The sequence below is a fragment of the Microdochium trichocladiopsis genome (genome assembly GCF_020744255.1).
Source record: "Microdochium trichocladiopsis strain MPI-CAGE-CH-0230 chromosome Unknown B0I36scaffold_5, whole genome shotgun sequence".
Lineage (NCBI taxonomy): Eukaryota > Fungi > Ascomycota > Sordariomycetes > Xylariales > Microdochiaceae > Microdochium > Microdochium trichocladiopsis.
The window spans coordinates 1-19,981 of NW_025763548.1; the positions used below are offsets into that span (position 1 = coordinate 1).

Consider the following 19,981-nt stretch of genomic DNA (forward strand, 5'->3'; position numbering starts at 1 on the left):
ACGGAGTCAGTATTGCATGAGGTCGCTACCTGCCTTATTCAGAACATAAACCCCACCGCGCCGATCAGACGGTTGACCCCGGAGATCGGATCGTGACACACACTCGCCCTTCGCTCGCCCGATTACTTCATATATATCTTACTTAACCCTCCTTAATGTCTAACCCCAAACATATAACCCTAACCCTGACCTTTATTCTAATAACCCCATTCTACGCCCTACCGGATAGCATAACTATTCGCGCCTAACCGCTGCTACCCCTCTAATATATATATAAACTGTCCGGACATGTATAGCGCTTCCACTACCCTAATTAATTATCCTTGCCCTAACTAATCCTGTCACTATGACGCTACGCGGCGGGTTCCACCACCCTGATAAATAATACTCGGCCTGCCGGCGGCCTAATCCACGGCCGCACGGGTTCCACCACCCTGATAAATAATACTCGGCCTGCCGGCGGCCTAATCCACGGCCACACGGGTTCCACCACCCTGATAAAACCGCTCCGCCGGCCCTGGCCCGGGCATCTTGCGCTTCGCGCACCGGGTTCGGGGTGTGACGACCCGACCAACAGGGGACGGTTGTTTGGGCAAAGAAGAGCACAAACAACTAGGCCACAGGATCAGGCCAAGGACAAGGGCGGATCAGGTGGCAGTGCCGTCACAGGTCTCTTATGTAAGCATGTGCAAGGATCACGATAAGGATAAGGCACGGAGGATACCGGTCATGCATCACCTGCATGACCGTCACGAATGCCAAGACTGATGGTCACGAACAAACCACCATGACCGTCAGACGAGCACGGCATGACCACGATGAAGGACAAAGGATATATAGATGCGGAGGATCTCCTAGATACACAGTCACTACCTTTGTACTTCAGCGATCAATCTAAGTATCTGTTTCACCCACACTTGAACTAGTCACTCAATTGCCGAGACTGGTATCTCTTCCAAGAGACACGAACGACAACCCAGAGAGAGAACGACAGCAGAGTGTTAGTTGATCTTGCGCAGGCTTTACCTATCTGCAGAACAGCAACCCCAGCGCCCTGCCAGACGGTTGACCCCGGAGGCAGGATCGTGACAGGCCTAACCCACGGCCGCACGGGTTCCACCACCCTGATAAATATCTATATATAGTTGACTACTCGAACTATAAGCCAGCTATTACACTGGAAATTCGCCCGTGTTCTCGACGACCCCGTTACTTCCGGGACCGTTAATATCTCGCGCGGCCGATCACCTTGATAGTTCGCGCTTACTCTGGGGCGTGGTTATACGGCTGCCGCAATCCGCCCCTATAAACGACGGTTCCTAGCGGCACCTCATATTAGTAACGAAGCGCTATGTTAACCTTCGCTTGTAATCCTGGTATATATATTTCTAGCGTATGATTACGTCGCTAGCACGATCAGCGCCTGTAAATACCCCGTTCCTAACGGCACCCCATATCACTAGCGAAGCGCTGTGTGAACCTTCGCCTGTGATACTGGCATACATATCTACCTTCCCTACTAGTGAACCTCCCGGACGACCGCTTCTAGTACGGCAAGCCCGTTCGTCATCCTCTCTCCGAGTACCTCTCGCGGCCGTACGATCCACTCTCGCCACTCCCCCATCTCCGGTAGACCCCCTTCAACCTCGTCCTCTACTATCTCCCGTAGTAAATCCTGTTTCTGCACGTACATTAGTACCGGCAGTACCTTGTCGTTCCACCGGCACTCCTCCTGGCGCCTTCTCTTCCATCCGCGCTCTAGACCTAAGCAGTCTATCTCCTCTCCCTCTGACTGCGACTCCGAGCCCTCCGTACGGCCCAGCTTTTCGCACCAGTCGAGCCCCAGCCCGCAGCGCCAGCAGCAGCTTCCTTCGACAAACTGGAGCCCTGTTCGCCACTCGATGTAGTCCGCCTTCCTGATCACACGACACCTATGTAGCCCGTGCCCGTACGACCTCCTGCTCGATACCGGTGACCCTACCATCCGCCACTGTACGTAGCACACGGCACACTGGCTCTCTCCTTCGACCGCTCCTAGCCAGCTCCGGAGCAGCTCTTTCCTTTGCTGCTGCTGTATCTGGCGCTCCTGGAACCGGTTTGATACGTCTAGTTCCTCCTCTCCGGATTCTTCATCTTCCGATTCCTCCTCCTCCGCCGTACTGTCGTCTGCCGTCTCCTCGTCACTGGCCGCTCCGCCCTTACACCAGTCGCACCGTACCGGCCCGATCGTATCACAGTCCTCCCCTTCTACCCCATCCATGAACCTGCCCAGCACCGCTCGCCGGCACTCTCCGCCCCTGACGAACTGCTCGATCGCCAGCCGGTTCGTCCTCTCCACGTCCGTCTCTCGGCCTTCAACCTCCTGCCGCCTCTTCTGCTGCCCTGGCCCTGCCTCGTCTGCAAGCACGATAACCGCCTCGACCACCTCCCCGTCCCTGCGGCCGCCGCGGCCCGTCTGCTGAATGTAGTCCACTAGCCCGTACGGCTCTTCTGCGTGTAGAATCACGCTGATTCCGGGAATATCTACGCCTGTTCCGAGACCTGTCGTTGCCGTGATCCACCGGGACGCGCTGCTGCCGTTCACCCATGCCTCGAGTACCTCCTCTCGCGCCTGGGTCTCCATCCCGCTGTGGTAATACCCGCACCCGATCCGCTCCGCCAGCTTCTGGCTATCCTTCTTCGACCGGCAGTACACTACCCCCTTCCTATCGCCGTTAAGCGACCCGGAGCTCTTCCTCTCCTCGACCAGTCGTACGACCTCCTCCTGCACCGCGTTTCCAACCTTCCGGCCTCTTCCTAGTCCGGCCCTACTTGGGACCGTAGTAACGGCGTACCGGATGTTCTTCTTCGTTGTCCGTGCCCGTATAATCTCGGCGTCTTCCGCAATCATCTGCTGCCGGAACCAGCCCTCTAGCTTCACCGGGAGCGTAGCTGTAAGCAAGATTACCGGACAGTCGTACCGGTACAGCCCCTTCAGCTCCACGAGCCTCTTCCGGTAGCCGACGTCCATGATAATCGTGTGGCACTCGTCGATGAAGATCCGCCGTAGTAGCCTCCGGCTCCGTAGCGTGTCTGCGTAGTTGCAGAACTCGTGGTTGCTTGCCTGGTCGGCGCTGACTACGACTAGACTAGCCACGCGCACGAGCGAGTTAGCTTCCCGGCCCTCCTCCTCAGCCGACCTCCAGCGTACGCAGTCGATCCCGAACGAGCGTGCCCGCGCGACGAGATCGTCGATCAGCGCTACGAACGGAACGACGACGATACTAACGCCGCCGTTTAACCCTCGTACCGCCGGGACCATAAATAGTAGACTCTTGCCGCCGCCCGTCGGTAGTACGACGATGAGTACGGAGCCGCCTCGCATCTGTATGATCCGGACCATGGCCTGCTCCTGTTCTGCCGTCCTCCAGCGCGCACCGGCCCCAATAATCGATTCGAGCCCGTGCTGGACCCGGCGCCGGACCTCCCCGACGGCTTCTGGGAGCGTCTTCCTCTGCTTCGCCGGCTCTGGGCTCGACTCTATCGTCTCCTCCCTACCTGGGAGTTCGGCCTCCGTAGACTCTCGCTTCCGCTTCCTCGTCCGCTTCTGCGCCTGGTCCGGCGACTTGCCCTTACCCTGGCTATCCCAGCTCAGATACTGGTGCCAGAGCCGGCTGATCTCGCGGTAGTTGGCGATCATCTGCGGCTGTAGCTGCCCTGGGAACTGGATGTTGATCGCGTAGTGCGATCGTGCCATGGCACTGCTGTGTGTCGCCTGCAGATCCCAGATTACCTCCGTCCGGTCCCTCGGTCGTAGCTCGCCAGTAGCCTCGTCGAATTCCTCATCCTCGGGCCCGTATCCGTCATCGGCCGCGCCGACCTCGAGCTCCTTCTGCTGTACGATAAGCCCCTGAATCGTACGGCCTAGCTCGATCGCGAGATGGCGGTACGTCGAAGTACCTAGCTCGACGCCGAGATAGCCCGCCGTAGCTGCCCTAAGCTCCTTCGTAAGCACGTCCGTTCCCCAGCGGCCTTTCCGGCCGTCCTTCCATAGCCAGTGCCGCAGCGATTCCGACGGTTTTCGAGCCCGCGTCGCATCGAGAAGCATCTCCTCGAACGGGACTAGCCAGACGAGATAGACGACAAGTAGCTGCCCGACCCGTTCCGGGAGAAAGCGTGCGACCTTTCGGCCGTAGCCCCGGATCGACTTGGCCTTATCTCGGTCCGTTACGAGCATTACCTGCCCGTCGAAGATATAGACGCTCCGGCTTAGCTGCTTCGTATCTAGATACCGCACGCTCGTGATCTCGGGCCCTCGGCCTGGCTGGCCTCCCCAGACGTGCGTTAGTACGAGTAGCTGGCTCTTTAGCGTTCCGATCTGGTTTAGCCACTTCTGCGACCGCTCCCGGTGGTACTGCTGCCGCTGGGACGACCAGAGCCTCTCCGAAACGAGCTCGGCAACGACGCGGGGCCCGGCTTGAAGCCAGCTGTTCTGCGGGTTTGAGATGAACGATTTCCCACCCCCTTCGTACATTACGCTGTCGTTGATTTTGCTAAGCTCGATCCGTCCTAGTAGTACCGCCGACTGGCCGTACAGAAGCCCGTCGAGCGCCGATTCGGCTGTTGAGACGAGCCCCTGGGCCATCCGCCGGAAGTTCTGGACCTCGATCCGGAAGCCGTGTAGCCGGAGCGCCTGCTTCCCGTCCTCCCAGATAATCCGTGCTGCCCCCCCTTCCTTCTGGCGGTAGCCCTTTCCGATCGTTAAGAACCGGGTTAGCGTACTGAACGGGCTGTACGAGCCGTCTGCGATCCACTGCCGATAGCCGTCCATAAATACGTCGATATCCCTAGCCTGGAGCTGGCTACGCTCTTCGTCCTCCCCTTCGCCGGAGTCCGTAGTACTATCCTCTTCCTGGATCGGGACGTGCTCGAAGAAGTACTCTAGTAGTAGTACGCGGCTACACCACGCTAGACCCGCTAGTAGTGTTGTAAACTCGGCCGGCGGCCGAAATCGTGCTCGGACGGGGTCGATCGCGAGTACGGTAGTGAAGTGTAGTAGCGGGTTTACGTACGGTTGTACTAGTACCCGCTGCGTAAGCGACAGAACACAGAACGTGAAGACGGCCTCGTCTAGATATCCGTCGTCGCCGCCGCCCTCGCGATTCTCCTCCTCCTCGCCGCCGCCCCCTACCCGGGAGCTCTCCTCCTCCGTACTATCGAGAGCCTCTATAATAGCCTCGAGAGCGGCCCACTGCTGGTCGGTAAACTGGACCTGGTGCTTCCTCCTCGCCTCCGTACGGCCGAGCCGGAAGACCCGGACGCAGTAGCAGAGATAGCGCCGCCAGTAGCTCCGGTACTTCTCCATCGTATGCGCCTCCTGCTTAACGCGGAACGGCCGCGGCGACGGCCGGTTCGGGTCGCGGCTTGCTAGCCAGCAGAGCGTCTCCACGGGTACCTGGCCGATCCGCCGGCTACACCGCTCGATTACCCGGTTGAAGCTCTGGCCCAGCCGTACGAGCGTCGCCTCCGAAGCCTCCCTCTCTTTCCGGACGGACCAGCTTAGTTTAGCTAGCTCCTTCGTCGATAGACCTGGCTCGGCGGCGCGCCGTAGTTCCGCCATATCCTTGCCGGCCAGATGCGCCGCCCAGCCCATCTGGCTCACCCACGGCGACTCATAGTCGACGCCGGCCTCGTAGTCGATAATCCGGCCCCGCTCCGCCTCTTCGGCGGCCGCTTTAGCCTCGTACGCCGCCATGTGGGCCTCCCAGACTTGACCTCCGCCGCCGCTGTCCGGCCCCGCTGCCGCCTCTGGGGTCGCCTGCCGCCCTACCGCTAGCGCTTCTACAATCCAGTACCGCGTACGGCGCCTCGCTGACGAGAACGACTGTAGCTGTACCTCGTTCCAGCGCGCGTAGCCCGTACCTAGCGAGCCTTCGCAGTGGCTAGTATCGCCGTCGGCTGCTTCCCTCGCCTGGTGCTTCTGGACCTCGTCCCGGCTCCTCGTTACGAACCGGCACGCCCTACAGCGGAATCCGGAGTGGACCTGGAGCTGCGGGATAGCTGGACTACCGTCTGCCGGTACCTCTGCTTCGTGCGGCTCTACGAGCCCTCCACGGCCCTCTACTGCTGCTGCTGCTACTGCTGCCGCCGATTTGACTGCCCGTAGCTGGCCGCCCTTAAGCTGGTGCCTCTGTCGGTAGTGGGTAACTACACCACCTACGGCCGCTGCGATTCCTGCCCTACATAGTGTGCAGACTAGTACGCGGCTTGCCCGATATAGATAGAGCTCTGGTGTTACTGCTGGCTCGGTCGTTGCTGTAGCTCTCGCGTCCTCCTGCTGCTGCTGCTGCCGCTGCTGCGCGGCGCTGCCGTAATCGCTCTCGTAGTCGCCTCCCTGGCTGCTGCGGTCCATCGTGGAGTACTACCTGTCGTATGCGATTCTCTTCTCGGTACTACTTCTGATCTTCGACTCTTGCGTATATTCTTGGGAAGAGACCCTAAGCTAGTATTATAGTTCAATCGAAATGCGCGCGCGCGTCCGTTTCATTCTCCTCCTCCCTCTATCTCCTCTTACGCGCGTCCCCTCTCCCCTTTAGACTCCCCGGGCTCGCGCTGTTACGCGTACGCGCTTATCTCCTTTTTATTACCTATTACTTACCTTGTCCCCCTTTTCGCAGCAGTGCCTAGCCGTACACGCGTAGCTGAGCTGGGGGGGTTAAGGTTCGGACCCCTACTAGTTAGGGTTGGGTTAGCTAGGGGTTAGCACATTTACGCTGGCCGGAATGAACTCAGGGTACCGGAATGAACTTAATAGCCCGTACCCTTCCGGGCCGGGAATGACCTACCTCCGCCGCCGAACTACTACCGCCGCTAAACTACTATACCTCTGCCGAACTACTACCGCCGCCGAACTGCTACCGCCGCCGCCGCCGACCTACCTGCCGACCTCTGCCAGCCTGCCACGGCCAGACCCTATATATCCAAATAAGCAGCCAGTCTCTTAAGAACAAACAGGCCCGGTGGTCAAGCGGTAAGACGTCGCTAGCAATTGCTAAGCGGAATCCCTGGTTCAACTCCGGGCCGGATTACTGCGCCTACTTGAGAATCTCTTCGTCTCGTAGAGATTCTCAAGTGGGTAGCTCTTTTTGCCGGCACCCCTTCCTCCGCTTCGGAGGTATTTTCGCTATGTTAACTACCTGCCGACCTGCTACCGGCTCCGACGAACTGCCACTACTCCGCCGACCTGCTACCGCTGCCGCCGTACTACCTGCTGACCTGCCTGCCGGCCTGCCTGCCGACCAGCCTGCCGACCTGCCTGCCGACCTGCCTGCCTGCCTGAGCCTTATATATCCAAATAAGCGACTGACTATTCAACAAACAGCCAGAGAGCCTCGCTGGTCTAGCGGTCATGACGTCACTGCTATATAGCTCTCCATTCCCACGTCGGCCGCAGGAATAAGGGTCCCTGACCTGAGCTTGTGGAGCCATCCGACCCGGACGCTCGAGCTAGTCACAGTTGAAGAGCTAGGTTCGACTCCTAGGCGTGGCATTTTTTTGGCCCTCCTCTCTCTGCCTCTCTCTTTTGCGCGCGCCTCCTGCCTGCCTGCTTGCTCTGGCAGTCTGACGCGCCTCCCTCGTCGTCGTGCGGCCTGTGCATGTACGCATATGAGGGCGCGACTGGGCCCCACAGGTTCGGACCCCTGCTAGTTGGGGTTGGGCTTGGGGTTGGGTTAGCTGTGGGTTAGCCCATTTTTCGCTGGCCGGAATGAACTCAATCTGGGGTTAGTTGGGGTACCGGAATGGGCTCAATGGCCCGTGCCCCCGGCCCCCTGTCCCACCAGGAATCGCCGAAAGTGAGGCCAACCCGGCCGGGAATGATGGTCAGGACAAGGGTTAGGCCTGGGTTCAGTTACCCCCAGCTTCCCCTCCACATATAATACTTAACCTCAGTTAGGGTAGGCAGACTTGGGGTTAGTAGAGCCGACCTTGATAGCTAGTCGCATTCTAGGCGGTAATAAACAGTCGCGCAGCAGGCTATTTAGTATAGATCAAGTAGTACAGTAATGCAGCGATGTAGCGCTGTAGTGATGTAGTCGATTGAGCATTGCAGTGTTGTGGGTTGGGCTTGAGGTTCACTTAACCCCCAGCGTCGCCCACCATACAATGACTTGACCTCCACTTGGGGCAGCAGACTTGGGGTAAGGCCAGACTTAACCCCAGATGACCGGTCGCATTCTCCTCGCCAGGCAAGTGCAGCGATATGGCGATCCGGGGTAGTCTAGCGACATAGCAATGAAGCGGTTCCAGCTAATGCGGTCAATGCATAGCAATTTTGAGCGTGGTGCAGTGGTGCAGTGATGCAGTGGGTGCAGTGGTGCAGCGGTGGGTGCAGTGGTGCAGCGGTGGGTGCAGTGGTGGTGCCAGCGATGCTGCCGTTGGGAGGCACTTAGGGTTAGCATTTTGGGGGTTAGCCCTGGCCTTTCTTCCCTGGCTGGGGGTTAGGGTTAGAGCTAACCCCAGCTGACTTCCCTATACAATAGTTGAGCTCACTTGGGGTAGCGTAGTTGACCTCAATGGCCCGAGCGCGCCCCCCCTGTCCCCACCAAACATGAGCGAAAGTGAGCTCAACTAAGGGCCGGAATGATGGTCAGGGCCAAGTATGAGGATCCAAAGGTCATTAGCGAGTGGTTTGCCCTTGTTCGGAACGTCAAGGCCAAGTACGGTATTGTGGATGACGATATCTACAACTTCGACGAGACTGGGTTCATGATGGGCATCATCTTCGCAGGTATGGCAGTTACGACCTCGGATGGCCGTAGCAAGGCAAAGCTGGCCCAGCCTGGTAACCGCGAATGGGCAACGGTGATCCAGGGAGTCAATGCCCTCGGCTGGGCCATCCCCCCTTCATCATCTTGGCCGCACAGTACCACCTCGCGAACTGGTATACCGAGTGCAACCTCCCGGCCGACTGGCGCATCGCAACCACCGATAATGGTTGGACTACCAATGCGGTAGGCCTAGATTGGATCAAGCACTTCGACTTCCATACAGCACCTCGTACGAAAGGCAAATACCGGTTATTGATCCTCGACGGCCACGAGAGCCACCACTCGACCGAATTCGAGCTCCATTGCCAGCAGAACAATATCATCACGCTCTGCATGCCTCCACATTCATCCCACCTCCTCCAGCCACTCGATATTGGCTGCTTTGGGCCACTGAAGCGGGCGTACGGTCGCCAAGTCGAGGACTTAATGCGCATGCACATCAACCATATGAGCAAGCTCGAGTTCCTCTGTTCCTTTCGCGAGGCCTTCTTTGCCTCTATAACAGAGAAGAATATACAGGGTGGCTTTGCAGGTGCTGGCCTTGTACCGTACGACCCAGACAGGGTGCTCTCTAAGCTAGATGTTAAGCTTCGTACACCGATACCCCCGACCTCACGGCCTAGCACTATACAACCTTGGGTCTTCCAGACACCCCATAACCCCCGAGAAGCTAACTCGCAGTCAACGCTCATCAAGACTCGTATTACCAGCCATCAAAACAGCTCCCCGACTTCGATGTTGGCTGCTGTTGACCAGCTTACAAGGGTACAATGGCTGTGATGCACCGGGTGGCGATCCTCGAGTCAGAGAACGCTTCACTCCGCAAGGCTAACGAGGCACTAAGCAAGCGCCGGAGAGCCAAAAGAACACATGTGCAGCTTAGAGGATCACTTACTATACAGGGTGCACGGGAGGCACTAGGCCAGGGGGCCGTGGGTGGGGAGGGAGTATAAGAAACGCAGCTGGATGGTAGTGGTACAAGGGGAGGCCCTTCGAGGGTTCGCTGCTGTGGTGTGTGCGGCAAGCCTGGCCATAATGTACGCACTTGCCAGGAGGCTGTAGAAGCATCAGATTCAGCTGCTTCCGATGTAATAATAGTTGGTTGTTAGTGTTGATGTGTTGCAATTGAGGCGAGTTGTTCTAGGGTAGTATGAGGGTGGGCCACTCGCTGATATGGGCCACTCACTGATAACGTACGTTATTTCCTAGCTAGATAGTTTGACTTGTTTGATCAGGCAGAAGCGCTGGTTACTAAAAACTCTCCACGTCCAGGGTATCGAATTCGCCCAACATGGACCCTGGAAACCAGCATGTACACATGATAATTACAGGAATGACTTTGGCCATGTCTCAGAGCACATTATGGCCCGAGAGGGGATAGTTTGAGCCCTGACTGTGGCTAGATCCCGTCTCAGTTCGTGCTGTCCGATGCACCCCGTGAGTGATGACAACTCGGATGCCGTTTCCCAACTTCGGCATGCTCTCAGCAGAAGATTTGTCGCTGTTGTTGACCTTCTCGGCAGACTGGGATCGTGTTACGACGGTCGAGATACCGTACGGGTCGTGCTCGATGCGTTGGAATTGGTCAAGCTTGCCGCGCTGGCTGCGCTGGCCACCGGTTCCGCCAATGGTGACCAGCTCTGTGACACGGCTTGAGTTATTCTCGCTTGGCCGGCTTCTGCCTGTCAGACTGCCGAACTGGGACGAGATCTTGGACATGAGCGGCCGAAGCGTCGGCAGGCAGGCGCTGATGACGGCACAGGAAACCTCGACCACGCACCACGTGCATGCCGTTGCGAGGGTGAAGGTGGTGTCCAAGATATCAAATTGCATGATCGTCGTGAATCTGTAGATGGAGGCGAATAGGACACTGTGAGCCAAAGTCAGCGTGTCGTCACACCAGAAGGTAGGAGCGTGTCGCCTGGAAATGGACTCACAAGCCTCCTAACAAAAAAATGAAGAGCAACGATGCCTTCTGCGCGAGAGTAACCTGCAGCTTCCAGACTTGTCCGACTGGCATGGCGAGGATAGCCACGTCGGTGAGGATGTTCGGAATGGCGTTGCCGATGAAGGAGGCCTTCAGGTTGATGCAAGTGCCCTCAATCCACGGCAGCCAAGCCTTCTTGATGGGATTGCACTGCCAGATGCAGACTGCAACGATTGCGATCCACCATGCGACGACGATGCTGGCAATCATAGCCGCCCCGGTTCTGAAGCCGTGGGATGGGAAGATACGCAGATACATCGCTAGCACTGCGAGCTTCACCATCATCACGGCCGTGACATATACGCACTCAAAGGCGAGGAGCAGCTTGAAGAACGAGACCAGGTCGTCCTGTGACAATGTCCCAGCGTGGCGACCGAGGCCATATGAGATCACTTAGAAGTCAGCTGTTAAGTCCATTCTCCGACAGACACGACCGGAAGTGTCGAGCCCTTACTAGCGTAGTTTATGGCACCCGTAACAAACACCGAAACCTTCGCATCCAATTCGTTAGCACGCCTGTCCGTGAGCCAGCTTGTATCGCTGCCAGTGTCGAGACCAACGTACCAATGCCCCAACCACCATCCAATCATCGCTGCCAAACGACGCCCTCAAGGCATACCGCGCCCAAAACCTCAACCCGGAGAAAAGGGTAGCCAGCGCGAGCAGCGCCGTAGTGGTACCCTGCAGGGAAGAGCCAATATCCGCCTTCAGGTCTTCGGGGCTCATGGACTGCTCCATACCTGCGCGTGCAGGCCTCAGACGCAGAGCATAGACTTGGGAGGAACAAAATTGACGCCAACAGTTCAGCAAAAAATCTGGGCGAAGATAACAACTACAGCATTTGAAGTGGGAAACTGTGGGCTAAGATCCGGGAAGTGGTGAGGAGACTTTATTAACGAAAGAAACGCACAGGAGATCGTCGTCCAGAATTGCCTCTCCGGATTTTTAATCAAGGTGCCACAATACCATGGGCCCTGGAGCGCCCGCCCTGTCTACGGAGGTGTGAAAGTGTGAAAGTATAAAAGGTGGGGCAACAGCCGTGGCGCAACAGCTCCCCGACGCCCACCAGTATTACCCAAATGTAGTAAACACCTACCTATAGGTATCCAGATATCCTCCAGCATGGCGTATTTCGAGGTGTGCAGACAAGAAGTGTGTTGCGGGACCAGTGCAGGGTCTACCTGACGGAATAGTCGATGTACGCGCCTTCGGCCAGAGCGTTCTGCAGGGTCTGCCTGTGCCGCCTTTGTGGCTTGGTGGCTCTGCAGATATATTGGACAGGTTTCGTGAGTGCCTCAAGAACCAAGGTGATTAGTCGTGGACCAAGGTGATTAGTCGTGGAGCTGTCTTGGCGGCGAGTGATAGGGGGGGCCGAACTCTGGGTCTGAAGACGTCGAGCTGGTTACTGAATATGACAAAGGGCCACTCAGAAGCGAGCACCCTGGGATACCTAATACCTTAAGGTACGCTAGCGTACCTGATGCTGGCAGGCTATCCTGGGGAAGGTGGGTCGAAGCCGGGTCGAAGCTGTCACAGCTGCGGGTTCCGCGCCGTTGAGTGGCGTGCTACGGAGGGGCCGAGGCTTGGAGCTTGACGAGCTTGACGAGCCATGGATGCTGGGGCAAGCGGGCTGTTGGCGCTAGCTGCGGGCGTGGTGGGCGACTAGGACAACTCGAGCGACGTCCGCCAGGGTGCGCGTACGCGACTGCTCAACTGCGCCTGCCATGGATGGTGCGCCCCACTTCCCCAGCCTGGTCGTGGACGAGGACCTGGCTCCCGGGTCGTGCCAACCCCTGACCCGGCCGCTGCCCCTGCCCCTGCATCCTCACCCGCTGAAGCTTCAGCCCTTCTCGCCCTTCGCCTGACCACGCGCATCATTGGACCCTCCCCTCCTCATCTACTGCGACGCACTCATTCGGCCCGCACAGGCCGCCGAGCACCCCGAGAGCATCAACCCGGACCATGAGCCATGAGCCATAAGCCATGCTACTAGTCTTGGTTTCAAACCTCTTCGTCATCCATCGTCGGCAACCGGCACCGAGCACGTCGAGGTCTGGCCCCTGATCACATGTTGGCACTACTGCCAGCCACAAACGACACACAAAACCACACAAGACCACCCAAAAGACAAACGCCCTCGAAAACCCTGCCTCCCGCCGTGTCACCAAACTGTGCCGCGCTAGATCTCGTCGACCACTATCTCAGGAGAGCCTTCCGAGCCCCTTTTAATCCTCAGCCGCAGAGAGTAGATCATCTTATAAACCGCAACCAGATCAGCACATTCGTGCAGGTCTTCTCTTACTTTCTCAGCCGTGGCGGTCGGGCCCGCGAACATTCTCTGGTGCAATGTACTCCAGGGCCCTGTTCTTGGGCGCTAACGGCTTCCCCTGAGACAACGTGCTACTTCCTCGTAAGTGCCTTATGGCACTAAACCTTCGCGGCACACGACCCGCGAGGCCGGCGCAGGCATCCCAACCCGAAAGCCAGCAGCACGACTCCTTTAAGCTTGGTTTCATTCGCCACAGCTACCCGCACGCGTTGTGTGTCGCCAACATTTGAGCTCCTAGTAGCCACGGCAGGATTGCAATATTCTTCTCTCTTGGTTCAGAAGTCCTCGTTGGCCCCATTGATCAATCTTGCTTCCAAGTCCGGCTGGTCGCGGCGGAGCATAGTCTTGTGCCAAGCCGAACTCTGACGGCACGGCTATGCTCACCAACTTATGCTAGCGACTGCCCAGCTCCCAGCAGCGAGTTTCTTTTTACCCCGGGATCCCGAAGGGGCCGCCGGCCCATTCCGGCATAACTCAAGTTTAGCTACATTTCCCCGCACAATAGACTCGTGTCACGATCCTGCCTCCGGGGTCAACCGTCTGGCAGGGCGCTGGGGTTGCTGTTCTGCAAGATAGGTAAAGCCTGTGCGATAATAACTAACACTCTACTGTCGTTCTCTCTTTGGGGTTGTCGTGCCTCTTAGAAGAGATACCAGTCTCGGCAATTGAGTGACTAGTTCAAGTGTGTGGTGAAACTAATACTTAGATTGATCGCTGAAGTACAAAGGTAGTGACTGTCTATCTAGGAGATCCTCCGCATTATATCCTTTGTCCTTCATCGTGGTCATGGCCGTCGTGGTGACGGTCATGGTCCCGGGTCTGACGGTCGTGCATGTGGTGATGACCGTCTGTCTTAGCGTGGTGATGGTCATGCGTTTGGGCATGACCGGTGGTACCGTAGCCGCGTCCCTTATCCTTATCGTGCTTACATAAGAAACCTGTGTCGGCACTGCCATATGATCCGCCCTTGTCCCTGGCCTGATCCTGCGGCCTTGTTTGTGCTTGTGTGCCCGAACGATTGTTCCCCTTGTTGGTCGGTCGTCACAACTCGCTCAGGGTTCTGGCGTTGTTCCCTGCGATGCCGATGATTGCTGTTCCTGTATTAACCTCGTTACTTTATGCTTAAGTCTGCGTGTCTCCTAAAATAGCTTATTTATTCGCTTTTTCGTTTTAGGATCGCTGGTATCTCTAAGCTGCAGCTCTTATAGCTCGGCTTGTAGCTTTTTTATCGGCTCCGAGTCTTCCAACTTAGTAAGGCTCTCTATAGGAAGCGCTAGTAATAAGGAAGGCTTGCGGCAAATTGTTATATCTTGGAAACGCTCTAGTACCTCCTTGTGAGACTTGCTGTGAAAATATAAGCCCTGTCTATCTGCTATAAGAGGGGAGGCGTAGTATTTATCGTAGGTATCGTTGTCCTTTTGGCCGGCGTGTTGTGACGACCCGACCAACAGGGGAACTGTTTGGGGCTGAGGTAACAAGCAGGCCCAGCACAAACAAGGCCGCAGGATCAGGCCAGGGACAAGGGCGGACCAGCGAAGGCTCGCGGGGGCTCCCAATAGGCGCACGGGTACCCCGTGCAGATTCTGCTTACAGCTTAGCGTGTCTTAATTCCCGCCGACATCGCAATCCTGGATCCATATCCGGGGTGCACCCATATCAGCAGAAAAGGTCTGTCTTGACCTTCGCTGGTGATCTCAGGTGCTGTCAGCATACAATACTTTACGCGCTACAAAGCGCGCTGAGGTGCTTTCGTGTATTTCTTTTATTACCATTACTAGCCTCAGATTTGTCTCCCGATGGCAGCTACTAGTAGTACCCACCATTCATTTCCCGATGACAGTCTCCCTCCGGAAGGCACCTACGAGTCTCGAGATACCTTATTTAAAGCTATCAACGAGTGGGCGTACACAAGAGGCTACGCCTTTGTTACGAAAAGGTCAACAAAGGAAAAGACAGGCAGGCTCTCAGTCGTATATGCATGTGATCGATCATGTCGCGACTACGCCTCTGGAAGACCGCGCCAGCGAAAAACATCTACGCGAAGTACCAACTGTCCGTTCTCTGTACTAGCAAAAGAGTCACGAGACAGCGGCACATGGACAATACGACACCGACCCGACCCGCAGTTTGCCCAACACAACCACGAGCCAAGTTTACACCCATCCGCCCATCCTAAGCATCGCGCACTCGATACGGAAACGATCACTCGTCTATCTAGCCTCGCAAATGCTGGCGTCGCACCTAAGGAGATTCGAACGTACATACACCAAAACACGAGTTCGATTGCAACGCAGTAAGATATCTACAACCGAATCGCGGACAGTAGGCGCGAGATGTACGAAGGGCAGAGCACGATCAATGCCCTAGCTAACCGGCTTGACCATGAAGGTTTCTGGAGCCGTTTACAACTTGATTCGGAGAACCGCGTAAAGGCTGTGCTTTTCGCCCATCCAGAGTCGCTAAGCTATCTTCAAGCTTATCCGGATGTTTTAATCCTCGACTGTACCTACAAAACGAACAAATACGGAATGCCGCTCCCAGATATAATCGGAGTAGACGCTTCTCAACGATCCTTCTGTATCGCATTCGCATTTCTTAGTGGAGAAAGCGAGGAAGATTTCGTTTGGGCTCTAGAGCGCCTCCGGTCACTCTACGAAATTAGCAAATCCCGCCTACCTTCAGTTATTCTTACCGATCGATGTCTTGCTTGTATCAACGCAATCGCAGTATGCTTTCCTTCTGCTGCTTCATTGCTATGCCTTTGGCATGCGAACGAAGCCGTCCTTCGATACTGTCAGCCTTCATTCGCTATCCAGCTATAACTCCAGGACTCCGAAGCCGACAAATCTGCGAGACTGAAAGAGTGGCATGACTTTTACCAGCACTGGCACCAAATTATTCGTTCTCCCACCGAGGCAATATTCGACATCCGTATGTCGACATTTGAACAACGCTATATTACAACGCATGTACGGGACGTGGCCTACATTAAAGAGACATGGCTTGACCTGTATAAGGAAAAGCTTGTAAAGGCCTGGGTTGACAGCTACCCTCATTTCGGTAATGTTGTTACTTCGCGCGTCGAAGGTGTCCATGCGCTTCTTAAAAGTCATCTGAAAACGTCGACACTCGATTTGTTTAAGGCCTGGAGGGCTATTAAGCATGCGCTAATAAACCAACTTGGGGAGCTGGGGTCCAACCAGGCAAAACAGCAGATTCGGTCTCCGATCGAACTTTCCGGTCCACTTTATGGTGTAGTACGGGGTTGGGTATCACACGAGGCTCTTCGAAAGGTTGAAGAGCAGCGGAAGCTTCTCCAGACGAGCAGTCCGCTACAACGCTGTACAGGCATATTCTCTCGGTCGCAAGGCCTACCATGCGTTCACAAACTTGAGGCTTTGTTGTCCGAAGGCAAAGCCCTTTACCTAGGAGACTTCCATTCGCATTGGCACCTAATCCGGAGCGGCGCGAAACCTTTTCTCCAAGAGCCTCGCCAACGTATTGATATGACTAGTACCAACACTTCTTTACCGCGATCAAGTAACCGAAGGGAGCCTAGCGGCTTTGAAGCTGTTGAAGTCGCGACTAAGCGAAAGGGACCTTCAACCTGTACTAGATGTCACCGTCTAGGTCATTCAAGGACGTCTCGATTATACCCCCTAAAGTACGCAGAGCTATAACTTCGAGTAGAGGCGGCATCGCAACAGCTACGAATAACACCAGAGCCGCCAGCCGACACGTCGATACCTGAAGCTACGATTGAATTATCGACGTGCACAACATGAGTCGCCAATTCGCGAACTTCTTAATAACTCGTCGGCCCAAGAAGGGATTACGGAACAGATCTTGGAAGAGATCGAAGCTCGGCTCTCAGAAAACGACCAGCCCTTACGACGAGCTAAAGAACCCGTCTCAGAGTACGCCGAAGAACACCAGCAAGCTCCGGAGCAGCCTTTAAAATACAGTGACCCAAAAGCGATTTACCAAAGATACGTCGCTACGCGAGAGATCTGGAAGAAGTCCCTACTCCCGGGTACCTATGCAAGCAACCAGATGTACCGGCAGGCAATGGGTTTACCATTACGGTATAGTAAAGCGCAGTACGATTGGTGCTTAGACCATAAGCAAATGACGAGGCGTTGCTTAACGCGAGAGGGTGAACGGGCCTGGACAAGGGAAGAAATGATGGCATATTTGGACTGGGATCGGTCTGAGACGGAGCGAATCGATGCTCAGGTTGCCCAGGAGTCGACAAGCGGTCTAGCTAATCGAAGAGGTATGGGTGATGTGTGGAGGAGGGCGGCACAGGACTGTGAGGAGCAGCAAGTTCTTCACCGGGATGATGATGAGTGTATTATAGTTAAAGGTTAAGTCAAATACGTTATACGTGTAAGGCAACGCACATACTGTGATCGGAGGTCAAACAGCACCTGAGATCACCAGCGAAGGTCAAGACAGACCTTTTCTGCTGATATGGGTGCACCCCGGATATGGATCCAGGATTGCGATGTCGGCGGGAATTAAGACACGCTAAGCTGTAAGCAGAATCTGCACGGGGTACCCGTGCAATATTATACGCACGGGTACCCGTGCGCCTATTGGGAGCCTTAGTCTCTAGGGCGGATTATGTAATCATGACCTAAGCTGTGGACTTGGAGCTTCGCGCGAAGTTCGTCGCGTCTCGGTCGTTCATCCTTCATATCCCTCGACAATCCGGCAATCATCAGCCTGCGCCAGCAGCTTGGCAATGCCATGCCCTCTGCAATCGCGGACACCTGACTGAGCTAGAGCGTCGTAGGAGCACATTGGCGTCCACTCCAGAACCCGCAGCAGCCATGCCGCCGAACGACGGCTTAGTGCGAGGCTCGATGCGACAGCAAGCCGCAGCAGGCGACAGGCCCCGCGCTCGACCGGACACAAAAGATGGCGGTTACGACTTAAATTCAGCACTGTCCGACGTCGAGGAGGCTGACCTCAACTCTCCGCTCGACTCGCCGGCGGTGACCCGACACTCAATCCCTGAGCCCGGGCTTGGCACTCCATCATCCGGGCCGAACGACCCGCAGGACTCCGGGTCGGCCGGCAAGTCTGTGTCCGAAGTCTTGATGGAGCTCTACACCATCTCCTATCTCGTCCTATTTGCCATATGTGGAGCCAAGCACCTAATGGTACAATGCAATTACCACCAAGCAGGTGACTAAGCAGTTGGAGCTCATTGAGAGCATATAAATGGCACTTTTGGGCTTTGGCACTCGTTTTCATTGTTTTCTTCTTTTTGTAGGCAACTCTATAAGTAGCACTCAGTACCCCCAATATATATGCTCTGCGAGCACTCAACCATTGTTCTCACAAAGTTCATATTGCATGGCAGGGCTGCAGTCATTACCCGGTTCTCGACTACGAGTCGGTATTTTCCATTCGCACCTAGCACTTGTAAAATATCACACTAAACAGTACAGTACACGAACGAGCAAGCCAAAGACGTGGGTTGAGACCATATCATGTGTAGCAAACACGATGCGCCATCCATCAAACGGAAATGCTTGCTGTCAGACGCACCAGCACCACCGTTATATGTTCACCCGAATATCATCTCTGTGTTTGCTTGCCTCTTTTGTCCCGTGCTGCAATGGAATGATTTCCTTTTCAAGCGAAACTGACACATCTAATTGCCCAGAAACCTGCATGCCAAGCGATGCATCACGGATTGCTGCTCCAACTTGTCATCGAGGCAAACATTCCCCTCCATCAACAGCGGTGTGATCTCCACCCGTCAGGCTGGATTTGAGAGGCTGCCGCCCGATGATGACATTATGGTCACCATGGCTTTCGACAAGCTGGCTGTGACAGTGCAATAAAATCTGAAGTTTTCACGCAGCAGCGATCCTCAAGAGACTTTATCCAGACCGTCACCGATATTGCTTGGATGTGCGGCTTGCAGCTACCCAGCGCTTGCCGGTCACAACTGTCAGACATACGCTTATCAAGATCATTCAATCCATCTACCAATCTCATCCGGCGTTGACCGTTGCGTTCAGTCTGTCACGCGGACTTCCTTTCGCAGCTGTTTTCACTTCTTCCGTTGACAGTCGCCACAGTCATGCTATGCTTGCGGCGACAACGACAATCGCGGAGGAAAAAGAACAAAGCATGCTGCGCCTGTCATGCTCGCCACTTGAAGGTCAGTGTTTGACGTGCCTCTCTCAGATGTCTTGGTATTGACGCGACAGTCAGTGCGACGGTCTATACGAATGTTGTCCTGGCCCGATGCCAGCGATTTTTCCAGCATCTGCAGCTAGGGGGAGACAATATTGCCAATGGCAGCCTCGACAAAGGGAGAAGAGCTCATGCGGGAAGTGTAGAGCTCGGCGAACTAAGGTAGGTCTTACAATTCGTGCCGCAGTCTGTGACCGCTACCTGCAAATGTCGACTGCTCAGAGCACAGTTGAATAACCATCAGACGCAGTGCAACGGCTCGAGAAAGTTCTGTGAGAAGCCCCGAGTAGCGCCGGCTGAACCAAGAGAGACAACCGGCCATCAAGGCAGCGCGGTCGAAAACTCCGACAGTGGCTGTCTCACGCTGGCGCAATCAGATGATGTTCGTCCAGCACATCAAGCCAGTTGTGCATATCAAGCATCACAGATAGAGCGCTGCGCACAAACAGACACGTTCGAGCATACCAGCAAGCTCAAGAGAGAGGACACAGAGATTGCGACCGATGGACCAGTGTTTTCTTCCGGTTTGGTCTTCTTGGTCGTGGGTTGTGGGGTCATCTTGGAAGATGAAGAAGACTTAACATGTCATTACAAACATGAACATCCATCGACATGAATATAGTTTGGGGTCGTTCAGTATGT

The 19,981-nt window shown here is 55.7% G+C and overlaps 2 protein-coding genes and 1 non-coding gene across 3 annotated transcripts; 2 read left to right on the plus strand and 1 right to left on the minus strand.

Moving 5' to 3' along the window:
* Positions 1-6,992: 6,992 nt before the first annotated feature.
* Positions 6,993-7,067, plus strand: B0I36DRAFT_t75. The gene has a single exon. It is a non-coding gene; the product is annotated as a tRNA-OTHER (tRNA).
* Positions 7,068-10,654: 3,587 nt separating this feature from the next.
* On the minus strand, positions 10,655-11,655 carry B0I36DRAFT_322009 (uncharacterized protein). Its single transcript, XM_046153792.1, has 3 exons — positions 11,359-11,655; positions 11,249-11,285; positions 10,655-11,186 (listed from the first exon to the last, which is right to left on the minus strand). Exons 1-3 carry the CDS (start codon positions 11,530-11,532, stop codon positions 10,741-10,743), a joined length of 657 nt encoding a protein of 218 aa, XP_046012224.1. The 5' UTR covers positions 11,533-11,655; the 3' UTR covers positions 10,655-10,740.
* Positions 11,656-17,827: 6,172 nt separating this feature from the next.
* On the plus strand, positions 17,828-18,463 carry B0I36DRAFT_322015 (uncharacterized protein). The gene has a single exon (XM_046153793.1). It carries the CDS (start codon positions 17,959-17,961, stop codon positions 18,322-18,324), a length of 366 nt encoding a protein of 121 aa, XP_046012225.1. The 5' UTR covers positions 17,828-17,958; the 3' UTR covers positions 18,325-18,463.
* The last annotated feature ends 1,518 nt before the right edge of the window (positions 18,464-19,981 follow it).

Bases quoted from the DNA above. Each gene is read 5' to 3' on its own strand.
- B0I36DRAFT_322009 (XM_046153792.1), bottom strand. From the start codon at position 11,532: ATGGAGCAGTCCATGAGCCCCGAAGACCTGAAGGCGGATATTGGCTCT. The intron at 11,286-11,358 runs GTACGTTGGTCT...TTGGATGCGAAG, and splicing joins GGATGGTGGTTGGGGCATTG to GTTTCGGTGTTTGTTACGGG. The intron at 11,187-11,248 runs GTAAGGGCTCGA...CTGACTTCTAAG, and splicing joins GGGTGCCATAAACTACGCTA to TGATCTCATATGGCCTCGGT.
- B0I36DRAFT_322015 (XM_046153793.1), top strand. From the start codon at position 17,959: ATGCCGCCGAACGACGGCTTAGTGCGAGGCTCGATGCGACAGCAAGCC.